We start from the raw sequence: 14,307 nt of genomic DNA, 5'->3' as shown, positions 1-14,307 counted from the left end.
CTCCAATCCTCCTCAAGACCAGCAACACGAAACACAACATCTGTCAAGAAAAGTGGCAGTAAGAAATAAAAGATAGAACGAAAGAACAATGCATTTTATTATTTCACATGGGTATTAACTCGAACTGGAAAAGGAAGAAAGAGACACAACTCTTGTTTTTTCTTTTTTGCAAAAGAGCATGGAAAAGGAAAGAAAAAAAAAGGAAGAAAAAGGCCTCGAGATTGAGAGACTCGAGACTCAAGAAGAGTGAAGAAGATTGAAGAATGAAGAGGATTTTGGTGGTGTGTTGAATAAATCGGTACGGGGGAAAAGGTGTTTCGAAGACAGCACTAGATTCATGAACAGTGCCTCATGGAAACTCTTCTGGGAAGAAAGAGGAAATGCAAAAATCTGGTGGTGACAGATGGAGCCGTAGCTCTAGATACATAGGTAGGTGAGCCCCCTAGATCGATAAAAACCCATGACGGAAAAAAAAACAGGATGAGGGTAGAAAAAAAGCCGTGGTATGCCTCTAGTATTCAAGGAATTCTTTCTTTTGCAGGTGAGAAAAAGGGGGCGAACAACCTCTGTAGTGGTTAGGTTTCTTTTGTATGTGGGATGAGAACGGAGGGCGCCAGGCAGGAAAATTGCTACCAAACGACATGCAATGCTTAGGCGCCTCCTTTTCGAGCCTTTTCTGCGGCTCGCTGCTCTCGTGCGGCTCGGACTAGGGGAGATAACTGTGATAGATCGACGCATAGTTTCATGAAGTCGTGCTGCAAAGGGCAAACAAGGTCAGCAACAGCAAGCACAGCAAGCCTCAAGGCGGAGAAGTAGGGGCAAAGGGAACGGAGGGAAGGGAGCTCACTCTTAATAAATCATGGGCGCTGGCTCGCTTCTCGGGGTCCACCTTCAATGCAAAGTACAAGAAGTCTCTAAACACCGGTGACAGCTGGTCCTCGTTCTTGATCTGCGGCGTGCCGTTGGTAGCGATCAGCCACAGAGCTCGAAGAGGCGATTCAGTCAGGTACGGCGGCTCGCCCTCAATCATCTCAATGGCCATAATGCCAAGAGACCAGATGTCGACCTTGCGGCCGTATTCCTTGCGCGTAACGACTTCGGGGGCCATCCAGTACGGCGTGCCAACCATAGTGGTCCGCTTGTTCTGGGCCTCGTTGATTGTCGCGCAAAAGCCAAAGTCGGCTGCATCAGGTGGTTAGCTTGGTAAACAAAGGAGAGAACAGCAGGAGGGATGGGACTACTCACTGAGCTTAATGTTGCCCTCGCTGGACAGGAGAATGTTGTCGGACTTGATATCACGGTGAATGACTCCCTTAGAATGCAGGTGTTGCAGTCCTCTCAACGTCTCTCGGCAGACCGAGGCGATCTGTCCTTCCGACATGATGTTGAATGTCACGACGTCTGTGAGACTGCCGCCCTCCATGTACTCCATGACTACCCAGAGTTCGCCGTCGCAGAGGTAGCTGTCGATGAAGTTGACAATGTTGGGGTGTGAGCTGTCCTTCATGACGAGAATTTCGTTGATGATGAGGTCTTTCTTTGGCTGCTGCTCCAGGTTCATCTGCTTGATGGCCACCAGCCGGTTGGTACCCCTCTCGTGACCGGTGTACACTCCACCAGACGCACCCTGTCCGATCTTGGTGAAGCCTCGGTAGATGTTGCGGGGATCGCCTTCGCTGCATATCCGCTTGAGTGAGGCCACGACGTCCATGCCGTTGCTCTGGCGGACCCTCTGCCGGGGACGCGCGCTGGGTGCTGCTGCAGCAGATGCGCCGGGACTGGGCTGCTGGCGCTGGGAGGCGTGATGACCGTTGGCGTCAGGGGTGCGGGCGTATCCCGCAGTTGCGGGAGCTGCCATATGGGGGGACTGCTGTCTCTTGCTGGGGGCTCGGCCGAGCTGACCAGTCATGGCTGCCTGCGCCTGAGCCATGGCCTGCTCCTGTTGCTGTTGCATCAACTGCTGCTGGTAAACGTTGGCCTGGTTGGCGGGGCTGAGAGACGGCGTCTGGGGAGTGTAAGGTGACAGGCCGTTGGTGCGGGAGTTGGACCGTGATCGATGCTCCTCGGGAAGCATCGGCGTGCCTTCTTGAGATCTGTTATGACCACTAGACGAGGCGTCATCCAGGGGCTGGGCCATACCGATACCAGAATCCTTTGCGACATATGCGCCGGGCGGGAGTGGCCTGTTGTTCATGCTAATTGGGGGCTTTGGTGCCGGCCGACTCGGCACGATCTCCTTGACGGGCCCGGGACCATGAGACCTGCCAGCAGGGACAGGAGGCGGTGCCCGGGGATTCTCAAAGCTTCCTGTAGTAACAGACCAGTGGTTAGACAGGCTGCTTCACGGCGGCTGGCGGGACAAGCTTGGGCAAACTGCACAAAGCGAAACATGCGAAAGAGTGTAGACATACCAAAGTAGTTGCTGGGATATGTGCTTGGAGACGTCGGCGTGACACCGTACTGACGAGCATCTGCCGCTGCAGCATTGTGAAACTTCTCCAGGGACTGGTCCTCGGGCGGTCGCTCGGTGGTCTCTTTATAGAATTGCAGAATATCCACCATGGTCTGAGGGTTCTCTCTCCTCTCCTTCTCGGAGATGCCACTTTCGTTGATGAGGCGCTGCCATTCTTTGGGTAGTCCCTGGTCGAGTGTTAGCATCAGCAACAGAAAAAGCAAGGGCACGAGCCATCATCATCACCGTCATCATCATTATCCTCCTCGTGACAACGAGAGCCTGCTGGACGGCCATGCGGGGTCTGCGCGGCGGCCCCAGAGCATGAAGATGAAAGTGACGACAAGGACGACGACGACGACGCCGTGGCGGGCTGGACTGACGGTAAACTGGCCGGTTGAGCTATCGTAGCCAACGTGCGTCACATGGACGGGGTTCTCGGGCGCTGAGATGACGGGCTTCTTGCGGGAGCCGACCAGGCCGTCAACGAAGCCGGAGAAGCCAGACTTCTTGCGCGACGTGGTGGGCTTGGACTCCTTGGCCTCGTCAGAGAAGCGCTTGGGGCTCATGAGGCCGTCGGGAACGCGCCCGGACGGGGGCTTTTCCAGCGCCTGGTCCATGGCGGCGTAGCTGGGCGACGAGGTGGGCGAGGGCCTGGCGAAGCGGGGGTCGGTCGCGGCCTTGACGAGCGACGGCGGCTGGGGATGAGGCTGCGGCGGGGGAGGAGGCGAGGCGAACTTGGTGGACTCGATGTGGTTGAGGATGGAGGTGCCGTCAAAGGGCGCCCCGATCAGGTCCTCGTTGCCGCGGCTCTGGTTGGGGTCGCTGAGGCGGAAGCGGGCGCTCAGGTCCGGCGATGCATTCGTTCGCTGCTGGAAGCTCGAGGGGTGCGGCCGCGGGGAGCCGCTGGACTTGGACGCGGACGCGTTTGAGGCCGTCGACCGCACTGGCGGAGCGCTGGGGGCTCGTCGAAGGTTGCGCGAGCTGGAGCTTTTGCCGTCGAGCGACTCCGTGTCGTAGCCGGACGAGGAGCGGCCGTAGGGCTGGTGCGAGGGGGGCCGCTTGACGAGTTTGCGACGCTGGGAATTGCCGTTCAACGGCGGGCTCTGGCGGTCCATGATGGGTTTGTCCAGCACGCACCCTTACCTAAGACTTTGTCTCAGCCCACACAAGAGGGTCCCCCGTCACTGGTCTGTGGCCCGTCCGTCCGTTGGACGCTCTCTTTTTTTCGGGGGGGCGTGTGCTGTGCTGTGCTGTGCTGTAAAAAAAAAAAAAAAAAGGGAACCTTTGGCTGCAAAGAGGCGGCGCGGCCTGCCGTTGCGGACAATCCAACTGCCAGACGGGCGAATGCGGACAATAGGACGAGCCGGGGGTCTGAAGCTGTTTGGACCTGGAGGCAGAGGGATGGAGGGATTGGATGGGGAAAAGGCGAGGCAGATAGTGAGCGGTTGATGGAGTCGTCGCTGCTAACGGAGCACTAAGGTATCAGCCAGGCGCTTCTCCTTCAGCCTGGTACTTGCGGACAGCTGTAGTTGTAGAGTGCGAAAGCAGCAGCAAGAGACGTGAAATGGGAGGGAAATCGAGAGGAAAAGGTAGCCAGACTGACAGGCCGTCCCAGGATTCTCGAGATCCCGTCCACCTTCAATTTGGCTGCGCTGCTACAGTACTGTATGTACATACTACTATCTGTTCCCTGCCCGCTGGGCCCCATCGAGTGGCAGATTGTTCAAGAGATAATAGGCCCACGAGGGGCGCGAGCGTGTGTGGGCTCGCAGCGAAGGCGCACTGTGCAGTGCGTGGGTCGCCGTGGTACTGTCCTGTACAGTGCCATGCCCATAGAGCATCTCTTCTGTTACGGATTTTTGCATCTTGATACTGTAATAAGCAGGCTTTTTCTCTTCCTAAACTTCGAGTCAGATTCTAGCTGCACTTGGGATCGAAAGAGAGAACGCCCCAGCAGTAGCACATGGGTTAGGAGATTACAGAAACCAGCCATTGGCGTAAACACGCACTTGTGTGTTGGAGAAAGAAGTATCCGTCCAACAGCCACGGAACAATGCCGCCACGAGCGCTCTGGGCCTCTGAATAAGACGCCGCACGGAATCGAGCCACAATGCGCAGAAACCCGTTCGAGTCCCGTTGCTATTGGCATGTAAGCGAGCAATGGCCCTTTCGTCGGAGGCCCGTGTCTCCTGTCTCCCTCACGCACCCGCGGCGTGGTGATGGATCAACAACACGTAGACTCTGGTCTGCCTGCTTGCATGTGCGAGTCGCGGTACTTGGTGCTTCAATCCGTTGCTCAAAAAATACAGTGCGCAGTTTGGCGCGGGCACATGGTGGACGACGACCAGTCAAGCTTGGTGAGCGCTGCTCTTTGAATGAAGGAGGGGGAGGGGCCCCGTTCGATGTCTGGTGGCACAGGGACCGCAGCGAGTTCTTGTTCATTCTCGTGTCGACGCTGGGCTGGGATAGAGCCTGTAATATTTGCCGGAGGAGGTCAAGGTACGATGATACGAAGTACAGTGCATGATTGACAGACGGACAGCTCCCAAGTACCTACAGTTGCCAGTTGGGTGCTCGCTATCTGCACGATGCTGAATGCTGCCGAATGCTGTTGGATGGAGGCACATTAGGCATTATTACATACCTGGGTACACACAAAACAAGCACTACGACGACCCATCTGGTGCTCGCTCCAATCCCCAGCCGGAGCTCATTCGTATCTGCTGGGATTGTCCTCAACCAGCCCCTGCCACGGACCGGGGAAGCTCGTGCTGCGATTTCTGCTGAAATCGTCACTGGTGCAGATCGATGCCCAGTATGGAGGTCAACGCCATTTCCCCTACGGTTCTGAACGAGCATCACTTTATTGGCCAACGCTGCCAGCCGTAGACTGCACCAATGTCAGACGTGAATGGAACCAGAGAAGAAGTTTAAAAACTCAATTGCCAGGAAGAGAATTGAAAATTCGAAAAAGCCCTAGTAGAGAAGAAAAAGAACAAAGGAACAAAAAGAATGTTTGGAGAAGCACCAAATCGGGCTTGGTGGCAGTATTTCACATGCTTCTTATCCCCTTCGAGTACCATCTTACTACACCGAGCGCTGCTGGTAGTAGTATTCCTCTCTGCGCTGGCTTGGACGATTTCACGTCGACCAAGACAATGACAGAAAAGCCACTTGATGACGGATCTTGATTTCTGTGGAGTGAACCATCAACGGCGCGGCACTAAAAGCTGAGCATAAAGAAGGCTTTATTAGGAGCTTTTCTCCTTCTTTTCCTTTTTCTGTTCGAAAAATTCCCGCAGGCGCCCAAGTGCTGGCCGTGGCTTGAGCGTACCGCATTGATCGTGTTATCACCTGCTGCCGTGAAGTTGCTCTCTGCTCACGCAAGGCTGCGGTGGCTGCCGGACCCTGCCCACAGCAAACGGACCGCACAGCAGCCACCAACGCATCGCTGTGGTTATTATTGGGATCTGCTGTTGGACATGTCATATCAGAGCTACCAACAGCACGAACGGAGCCCGGTCTATTTCGTTTGGGCGCGGCCCTGCTGCAGACGCGAGGCTCGCCCCGGGTTTTGGACGATCCCTGCATCCATACCGATCGCTCACGATGCAGGGAGGCCGATATATCACTTGTCACGACAATGCTGGGATAGGGGGCATCCGTCCATACGACAACACAATTCTACCTCAGCTCATTAATTTGCTGCAAAACGGTGGCCAGCCGTCGCAGTGTTTCATCACGCCGGGGCCGACACTGAAACACCCCGCTCTCATTCCATGCAATTTCTCTCCATGACCAGCTTTTGCCGTTGTCCAAGTCCATCAGCGAAGATTGTGCCGTGATGCTCTATTGCTTGCTTCGAGTGATAGGAAACCTGATCTTGAGTGGTAATACTTTTGCCTGTCTTTTGGTCATTTTTCTCTCTCTAAATAATAGAGCGTTACACAGAACCCAACGACTTGAAGTGGAAGTTCACGAGCTGCATCCATCTGACTAGGGTCATCTTGCTTGATTTCGCGGCAAATGTCTCCTTCAGACACACCGGACAGATGATGGCGAAGCCTAGCGCCCTTACCGGAGACTATTTTCGACGGGAACTGGGCGGTCCGAACTCAAGCAGACGGATCTCGTTCGTGCACAAGAGGAGCAAAGAGTCCTTTCCTCTTCCCGCGACCTACAGCCAGCCCATAGCCAGGTTTAGGTCTCAGGTAGGCACATGGGCAGACATGACATGATGGAGGGCCCGACTTGTCTCTCGCCGCCACCCTTTGATCACTGTCTGGGTACATCGTCGACCCCTCGATCGCATGCACAGAGACAACTTGTACCTCTCACAAGACAGTTGAGCTAGGGCAGTTCATCCCCCTTGTCTCAAGTGGCGTGTTATACCAGGCAGTTCTTGGTGTACTTACGTACGGCCCAACCTGCTTGTCCCTTGCGGAAGTCGAGATTGATGGGCAACATCATGACGAGAAATCTGGCTGCTTGGCGTCCGCTCAAGGCAAGGTAGGCTTGGCTTGCAACAGGAGGCATCGCGGCAGTTGTATATCGACACAGCTAAGTCCCGTACTGCCGTTATATCCAGATACCGTACCGAAGGATGTAGCACAAGACAGTCGAGTCCGCCCTCACTGCCCCCGCCACATGCAGAAGGAGATGGTCGTTGAAGGCATTATTTCCATGGCCTTACAAGGGCGCGGAGAAACTTTCAAGATGTTGGGAACCTCTTCTTTCCCCCGGCGTGTAGCACCAGCTGTGGAGGACAAGCGCAAGTCCCTGCAGCTGGAGAGGCACAGCGTGATCGTCAGTGCCTGCATGGCCGCGGTCTAGATTGAGCGATCCCAAGGACCATTTGGTAAAACACCTTCTTGAGTATTCATGGCATTCGCGTAGCTGCTCTGCACACTCGTGGCTGTCGCAAAGATCCGTCTTGTGGAAGCTGTGTTGCTTGTGCAATTGAATCAGCAGGTTTACAGTCCAACTCTTATCGATTGCATCTTGGATTCAATCCAAAAGCCAACCTACCTTATACTTTAGACGAATCAGATAATCAAGGGTTGAGCTACGATGCCAAGCCAACATCATACCATTGGGGATATTCCCACAAGCAGAGTACAGATGAAATCCCGAAAATACTATACAATCAACCCAAGCTCTTGCAATTTTACGATCCCATCAATCCATGCCCTTTAAACTTCATGGCTTTCGACTTATGTATTGCTGCTCCCTTGATGGGCCCAATATGATCTTCAATCTGTCAAGGGTCTCGAATCTCGTCACATGACTTTGCTCGTGATCGCTTCCCCAACAATGGGGAACAGCCACTCCCAAGGCACCTCCCTACAGATCAGTATCGATACGCATTGTAATGGGGCTCTCAAGGTGACGAGAGAGGTATGGAGTACCTGAGACGGAAGCTCTGGCGCCGGCGGTGCAATTGGCGCCAATTGGACAGCCGCCACCAAAAGTGGCTCCGGGGGCCAGAAAGTCGATCGTGGCATTACGAGAAGCTTGTAGAACTTCCACCTTGACTCCTCAAACCGACACGAAGCCTCATTGTGCTCCTGCGATTCTGCTCCGGCTCTGCTCTGCCGCCCCGTCTGCTGGTTCTTCCCTCTGGTCTCTGGTACTCGTCGTCTGCGGCTGTCTTTACTATGTTCTAGACGTCACGGACTCTTCGCAACGCCATCACGCAACTCGTCAAACTCTCCTGTGCCGCCAACTGCAAAGCCCCCAAAGGCTGATCTGCCTGACTTTCTTCGCCTGTCCAGCGTCTTATCAGGTGGTGAGTCCAATCGATATGCCCGCCATGTAGCCATTGGGCCTAGTAGCTCGGTGAACTTGTAGTCACCGAGTCTAGCAGCTCGGTGGCATTGAAGCTTAAATATGTCAAGGTGGTTGAACTTCCGCTGACGATTTCTTAGGTATAAAAGTCCGCTCTTCGCCCATCATCCAGCGCTCCAGCATCTTTCCATCCGCAACGGTTTCGACTCGAATTCATTAGTCTGTCTCTCGGTTCGAAATCTACAATGGCTTCGGAAGGATCTGCCCCTGCTGTCGTTGCCAATGGCGGCGAGGAGTCTGTCGCCCAGCGCCTTCAACAGCACCATGTGACTGTTGAGGACGCGCCAGACGATGAACTGCCCTCCCAGCCGGTTGATGGCGAATCTGCTGCTGCTGCTCCTGGACCCTCTGTCGTGAAGACGGCTGCCAAGCGCCAGCAGGCTGCTCTCGACACCCAGTCACGAGAGTTGTTCCCTGAGCTTGGCGCTCCTCGCGGCAAGAGCCCCAGTGTTGTTCCCATCTGGGGCGCTAGGAGCGATGCTAATGGCGGTTCCAATGGCATTTCTCCCTCGTCGACTCCGGCGTCTGGCTCTGCGACCCCCGCTCGCCTGGCCCCCGTGCGGATTCCTGGAATCAGTGAGGAGCTGATCAAACTCGATCCCGGGCATATTCGTCCCGAAATGAAACGGGCGATGGAGGGCATTCTCAGCAAAGTTGGCAAGAGGTTTCATATCCCCATCACCGTGTCTGCGGGCAACAATGGCCAGCTCCAGTTCAAGGCCACTGGCCCTCAGGCAGTCGCTCAACAGGCACTCAAGGACGTGGTTGCTCAAATCGGTTCAAAGGTATGCACGTGCAACTCCCCCTCCTTTAGCATTCAACTAATGTGCCTTGCAGGTTACAATTCAGGTCCCCATTCCTCAGTCCACCCGCCCCTTCATCATTGGCAAGGGTGGTGCTACTATCAAGGCTATCCAGGAGAAGACCGGTGCCAGAATCCAGATGCCCAAGGCCGATGAGCACCAGCCGGTTGACCAGCAGGATGACGAGGCCATCGTCCTCGTCACTGTCGAGGGCAATTCTCTTACTGCCGCTGCTGCTCGGAAGGAGATTGAGAACATCGTCAACGAGCGATCGGCTAACGTCCAGACCAGAGTGCAGGGGGTCCCTACCGCTTTCTACCCCTTCATTGCCGGCCCTGGACACTCCCTGGCGCATGAGATTGAGCAGGCCAATGGGGTCCAGGTCCGCGTCCCCACTAATCAGCTGTACTCGTCCGCGCCGCTTCCCGTTGCGCCGGGCCCCGGTCAGCGGCCCGTGTTTGCTCCTGCCGGTGCGGATGACGAGCATATCCAGCTTGCCGGTGACCGCAGGGCTGTGCAACGGGTCCGCGAGCTGATTGCGCGTCGTGTCGAGGAGCTGCAGAGGCAGCTGGAGGCCGAACAGCTCTCCATCCAGAGAGGCCGACACCAGTTCATCATTGGACAGCGAGGCATTCCCATGGAAGACTTCTTCAGGGAGACTGGCTGTGCCATCGTGTTCCCCCAGGAGGAAGACGACGATACGATTACCGTCGTCGGTCCCCCCTCCCAAGTACCGGCCGGCCTCGAGAGAGCCATGGAACTCGCCATGGGTATGCAAATGTCCAACATTGACATTTCGCGGGCCCACCGCAACGCACCTGGAGGAGCATTGGCCCATGCTGCCAATGTCACCCGATACCTTCGCCAGCGCAAGGAGATTGAGCGCCTGGAGAAGCAGTATAACACGCACATCAACACTCCCTTCTCTCAGGATGGCGCCCTCCCTTGGGAGCTGTACTCTCGCGAGGGTAGGAATGCCATTCGTGCGCAGTCGGAAATCACTGCAATTCTCAGCGGACACCCACCGTCGCGTATGCAAACGGTTGCTGTCGACCCTTTCTTCCACCAGCACCTGCGCAATGAGATCACTCCCAAGGTCAAGAAGGAGTTTGGTGTTCAGGTTGTTGTTCCAGACGCATCGGAAGCCAACACTCCCGTGCTTCTGGTCTTTGAGGGTCCCGATCCTGCTGAAGGTGCCTACCAGCCTCCCCGTGCCAAGCCTTCGGAAGCGGAGCTGCAAACCTTCAAGCAAGCTCTGGAGGCTGCCCAAAAGCACATCCTGGGTCTCATCAGCAAGCAAGAGGCAATCATCGCCATCTCTCTGGATGTCCCAGCCAAATTCCACGAGAAGCTTCGCCGATTTATCAAGAAGGAGCAGGAGAGCCGCGATGAGTATCAGATCCCCGTTCGCGTGACCAAGGTCGGCAATATTGTGACTCTGCGAGGTCCCAAGTCGGCTGTTGAGTCCCTCGCCAGCAAGGCCACTGCCTTCATCGAGCAGGAGAAGATTGACGAGAAGGAACGTGGCTACACGCTGACCTTTGACTTCCCCCAGAAGTTCGCCAACCATCTCATTGGCAAGGGTGGCAGCAACATCAAGGAGCTCCGTGATCGGTTCGACGTCGAGATCCAAGTCCAGGACGGCAAGGTGGAGCTCAAGGGACCCCAGGCCAAGGCCGAGAAAGCTCGAACATACATCCAGAACCTCGGCCGGACTCTGGCTGACGAGACCACCCACATTCTCAAGATTGATCCCAAGTACCACCGAGAGCTGATTGGTGCCGGTGGCAGCCAGATCAATCGTCTGCAGAACCGGTACAAGGTCCTCATTTTCTTCCCCAAGTCGGCCAAGAATGGAGATGATCAAGCCAGTGAGGCGGCAAGCGAGGCTGGCAAGCCTCGACGCCAGCAGGCTCCGGACGAGGTCATCATTCGAGGACCCAAGAAGGGCGCCGATGAGGCTCGCGACGAGATCTACTCGCTGCACAAGTACCTGGAGGAGCACTCTCACACTGCCACGGTTGGAGTGCAGCAGAAGCAAGTCGGCTCGCTGATAGGACAAGGCGGTGCCGCTCTGGACGAGCTTCGACAGCTGACCGGGGCTCGAATCGATGTTCCGGCAGATCGAGATACTCCCATTGTTGAGATCTCCATCAAGGGAACTGCCTCCCAGGTGAAGAAGGCGAAGCAGATTCTCGAGGAGAAGCGAGCCGAGTTTGAGGACACCGTCGTTGAGACGATTGAGGTTGATAAGAAACACCACAAGGCTCTCATTGGAGCAGGCGGTAAGCATTCCATGCCCTCACCATATGATTATCTGGTCTCTAACGTGACTGCTATAGGCTCCACCCTCCGCGACATTGTTACCTCAGCCGGCGGCTCTGATGATCGACGTGCTCTTGCCCGCACGATCCAGTTCCCGAAGCAGGAGTCGGATGGTAACACCATCAAGATTGAGGGCCGGACGGAAGTCGTGAACAAGATTATCAAGAAGATCCAGGAGATTGTTGCCGAGCGTGAGAGCCAGGTGACAGAAATTGTTGACGTGCCGATTGACCAGCACCGATCGCTCATCGGACGAGGAGGCGATGCCAAGCGCCAGCTCGAGTCGCAGTTTGGCGTCTCCATCGACATCCCCCGCCAGGGTGACGGCAAGACTGGCGTCAAGGTGACTGGACGGGCCGAGAACGTTGCCAAGGCCAAGGAACACATCTCCGGCCTGATCAAGCAGCAGCACAGCGAGACTCTCCAGGTGCCTCGTAACCTGCACCACGTCGTGTCTAATAACGGTCAGATCTTCCGCCAGCTTCGCAACAACTACCAGGTGACGGTAGACCACGCCGGCGAGAGCATTCCGGCCAAGCCCACGCCGTCGGCCAGGGCCGTTGAGGGCGCCCTGCCACTGATCACGGATGATGCAGACGCCGCAGCTGACGTTCACTCTTGGAAGGTCGTCAGCCTCCAGGCGGGCGATGAGGGCGATATCCCATGGGTCCTTCGCGGAACGCCCGAGAACGTCGCCAAGGCCAAGGAGCTGATTATGAAGAACCTGGAGCAGGCCAAGGCCAACGACGCTACGGGATACCTCATCCTGCCCGACCCTAAGACTTACCGTTTCGTCATTGGACCCAACGGAAGCAAGGTCAAGTCTATTCGCAACCAGAGCAACTGCCAGATTCAGGTGCCGCGAGATCAGGCCAAGGATGAGGCCATTGAGATTCTGGGCACTCGCGAAGGCGTAGAGAAGGCCAAGGAGCTGATTCTGGCAGCTGTCCGAGAGGGACAGAGCAAGTCGAGAGAGTAGAGAGGAGTGGCACGCGCTTCATGAAGTCATACAATGGATACACGGGGAACGCCACTGGTTTGTCGCGAATCGAAACTGCTTAAAAGGGGTGGTCACCAGTGCTTCTCTATATTGTTTTCTGAGTTTGTTTCCCTGGAATATGGGACGGAGGGAAAATTGAAGGGATATGGTGGGAACATGTGTCATGATGAATGTTTCTATATAGTCTCTCGATACCATGTAGGTAGATAGCTTATACACAAGAAGCTTCGACTGTCACCTTCTGTATGTAGCGTTGCTTGCCCACGACTTGTGTGAAGCAGAATAGTAGAGTCAGCACTCTGAATCGAGTGCGTCAACAATTACCCCGATCGAAACGGCCACAGAGTGCCACACCATTTTCATCCTCCGAACGTCAGTCGCAGTGTGGGGTGAGACAGAAATAGGGGGGTGAAGCCACATCACATGCAAGGGTCATTGAGTTTGTCCGCTCGGGGACGAGAGCTCGTTACACAGCACTGCACTAAAAAGCAAGCGCCTCGCCTAGCGCTCAGCCGTCAAATCTACCTACCAAACAGCCGATTCGGCAGCAAACTCTCCGTACAGCTCTCGGACTTTTAGCATTGGCTCCGTCATCCACCACCTCATCCATTGAGCTCCCTCCTTTCCTTTCTCTGTCTTGTATCTTTCTCTTTGGGCGACGCGGCGTGTTGTTGTGACACTCGTCTGGTTTTGGCTGAGCATTGCCTTTCTTTTTGTTTCATCATTGCCAATTTGCAGTCTTACAAAAAAGCACCTTAAAGAGAAGGAAAATCAAGAGACAAGACACATTATACAAGGATGGAGGCATCGGCTTCAGTGGCGCCGTGGGAGGAAGTTGGGCCAGAGGAGCAGCTGTTTGTCCTGATTACGGGCGCCAACAGGTAGGTGATAGTGCTTATAGCCCTCCCATCCTTCTTCTACCTGCGCTTGATCTGCATGTGCCCTCGTGTCGCGATCACATCGCCAACCCCAAGCTCTTTTGCTCTCCTCTCGACCCAATGGACGTTTCTGCCCGACAGATAATGAGTTTGCTAACAGGACCGCACCGGACGCAGCGGCATCGGGCTGGGCACGGGACAGCGCCTGATTGACGAGTTCCTGGCGACGCGGTCCCTCAAGGCGCACCTCATCCTCATCCCGACGACGCGATCGGCGTCCAAGTCGCTGCTGGCCATCAAGGCCCTCCGCGCGCACGCCGAGCTCGCCGCCCGGACCTCGAGCGCGCTGCGGTCGCGCGCCGGCGACGGCTACTGCTGGCAGGACGCGGCGCGGCGCATCCACGTGCTGAGCCCGTCGCTGGACCTGTGCGACCTGCGCGGCGTCTATGCTTTCGCCGACAGGCTGGTGCGCGGCACGCTGAGCAACCCCGAGGGCCTGGAGGGCGAGTACCTGCGGAACGTGCGCATCCCGCGGCTGGACACGGTCGTGTTCAATGCGGCGTACGGCGGGTGGTCCGGTTGCAACTATCCAAAGGCCGTCTGGGCGATTCTGTCGCAGGGGCTGGTGCAGGCCGTGACGTATCCCAACTTTAAGAATTCGCTGTCGACGAGCATCTTGAACGAGCAGAAGGGCTATGGATACGTAAGTTGTCGTCACTTTTTCTGGGAGTCCCCTCATCCATTCGAGCAATGCGGCGGCTGACCACGCTTTTCGATATATACAGCCCGAGAAGCCGCTCCTCGGCGAAGTCTTTTGCGCGTGCGTCTTCGGCCACTACGTCCTCGCCCACCAGCTGCTGCCGCTGCTATCCCGCCGGTCCACCGACCCCCCTTCTTCGCGCGGCCGCATCGTTTGGTCCTCCAGCATCGAGGCCGTGGCCGACGTGTACAACCCCGACGACATGCAGTGCTTCCTCAAGCCCGCCGCGTACGAATCCG

The 14,307-nt window shown here is 56.0% G+C and overlaps 3 protein-coding genes across 3 annotated transcripts in view; 2 read left to right on the top strand and 1 right to left on the bottom strand.

The window, feature by feature from the left end:
* Positions 1 to 650: 650 nt before the first annotated feature.
* BBK36DRAFT_1140721 (mitogen-activated protein kinase) lies at positions 651 to 3,570 on the bottom strand (the record flags this gene model as incomplete). Its single annotated transcript, XM_024893400.1, has 5 exons — positions 651 to 755; positions 848 to 1,182; positions 1,246 to 2,307; positions 2,412 to 2,640; positions 2,836 to 3,570. 5 exons carry the CDS (start codon positions 3,568 to 3,570, stop codon positions 651 to 653), a joined length of 2,466 nt encoding a protein of 821 aa, XP_024750279.1.
* A 4,917-nt stretch (positions 3,571 to 8,487) lies between these two features.
* Positions 8,488 to 12,409, top strand: BBK36DRAFT_1118178 (hypothetical protein; the record flags this gene model as incomplete). The annotated part of the gene is made up of 3 exons (XM_024890442.1): positions 8,488 to 9,087; positions 9,140 to 11,390; positions 11,448 to 12,409. The coding sequence occupies 3 exons, from the start codon at positions 8,488 to 8,490 to the stop codon at positions 12,407 to 12,409; spliced, it is 3,813 nt and encodes a 1,270-aa protein (XP_024750278.1).
* Positions 12,410 to 13,228: 819 nt separating this feature from the next.
* The window catches only part of BBK36DRAFT_1199012 (hypothetical protein), a gene marked incomplete at both ends in the record, with an annotated part of 1,704 nt that continues 625 nt past the window's right edge, over positions 13,229 to 14,307 (top strand). The window contains 3 exons of the mRNA XM_024897067.1: positions 13,229 to 13,311; positions 13,486 to 14,011; positions 14,094 to 14,252. Of these exons, the coding sequence (XP_024750277.1) occupies positions 13,229 to 13,311; positions 13,486 to 14,011; positions 14,094 to 14,252 (768 nt within the window). The remainder of the gene's footprint in view (positions 13,312 to 13,485; positions 14,012 to 14,093; positions 14,253 to 14,307) is intronic.

Source organism: Trichoderma citrinoviride (genome assembly GCF_003025115.1).
Source record: "Trichoderma citrinoviride strain TUCIM 6016 unplaced genomic scaffold BBK36scaffold_6, whole genome shotgun sequence".
Classification (NCBI taxonomy): Eukaryota; Fungi; Ascomycota; class Sordariomycetes; order Hypocreales; family Hypocreaceae; genus Trichoderma; species Trichoderma citrinoviride.
Note: the sequence above shows the minus strand (reverse complement) of the source record. Positions and strands in the feature narration are given on the sequence as shown.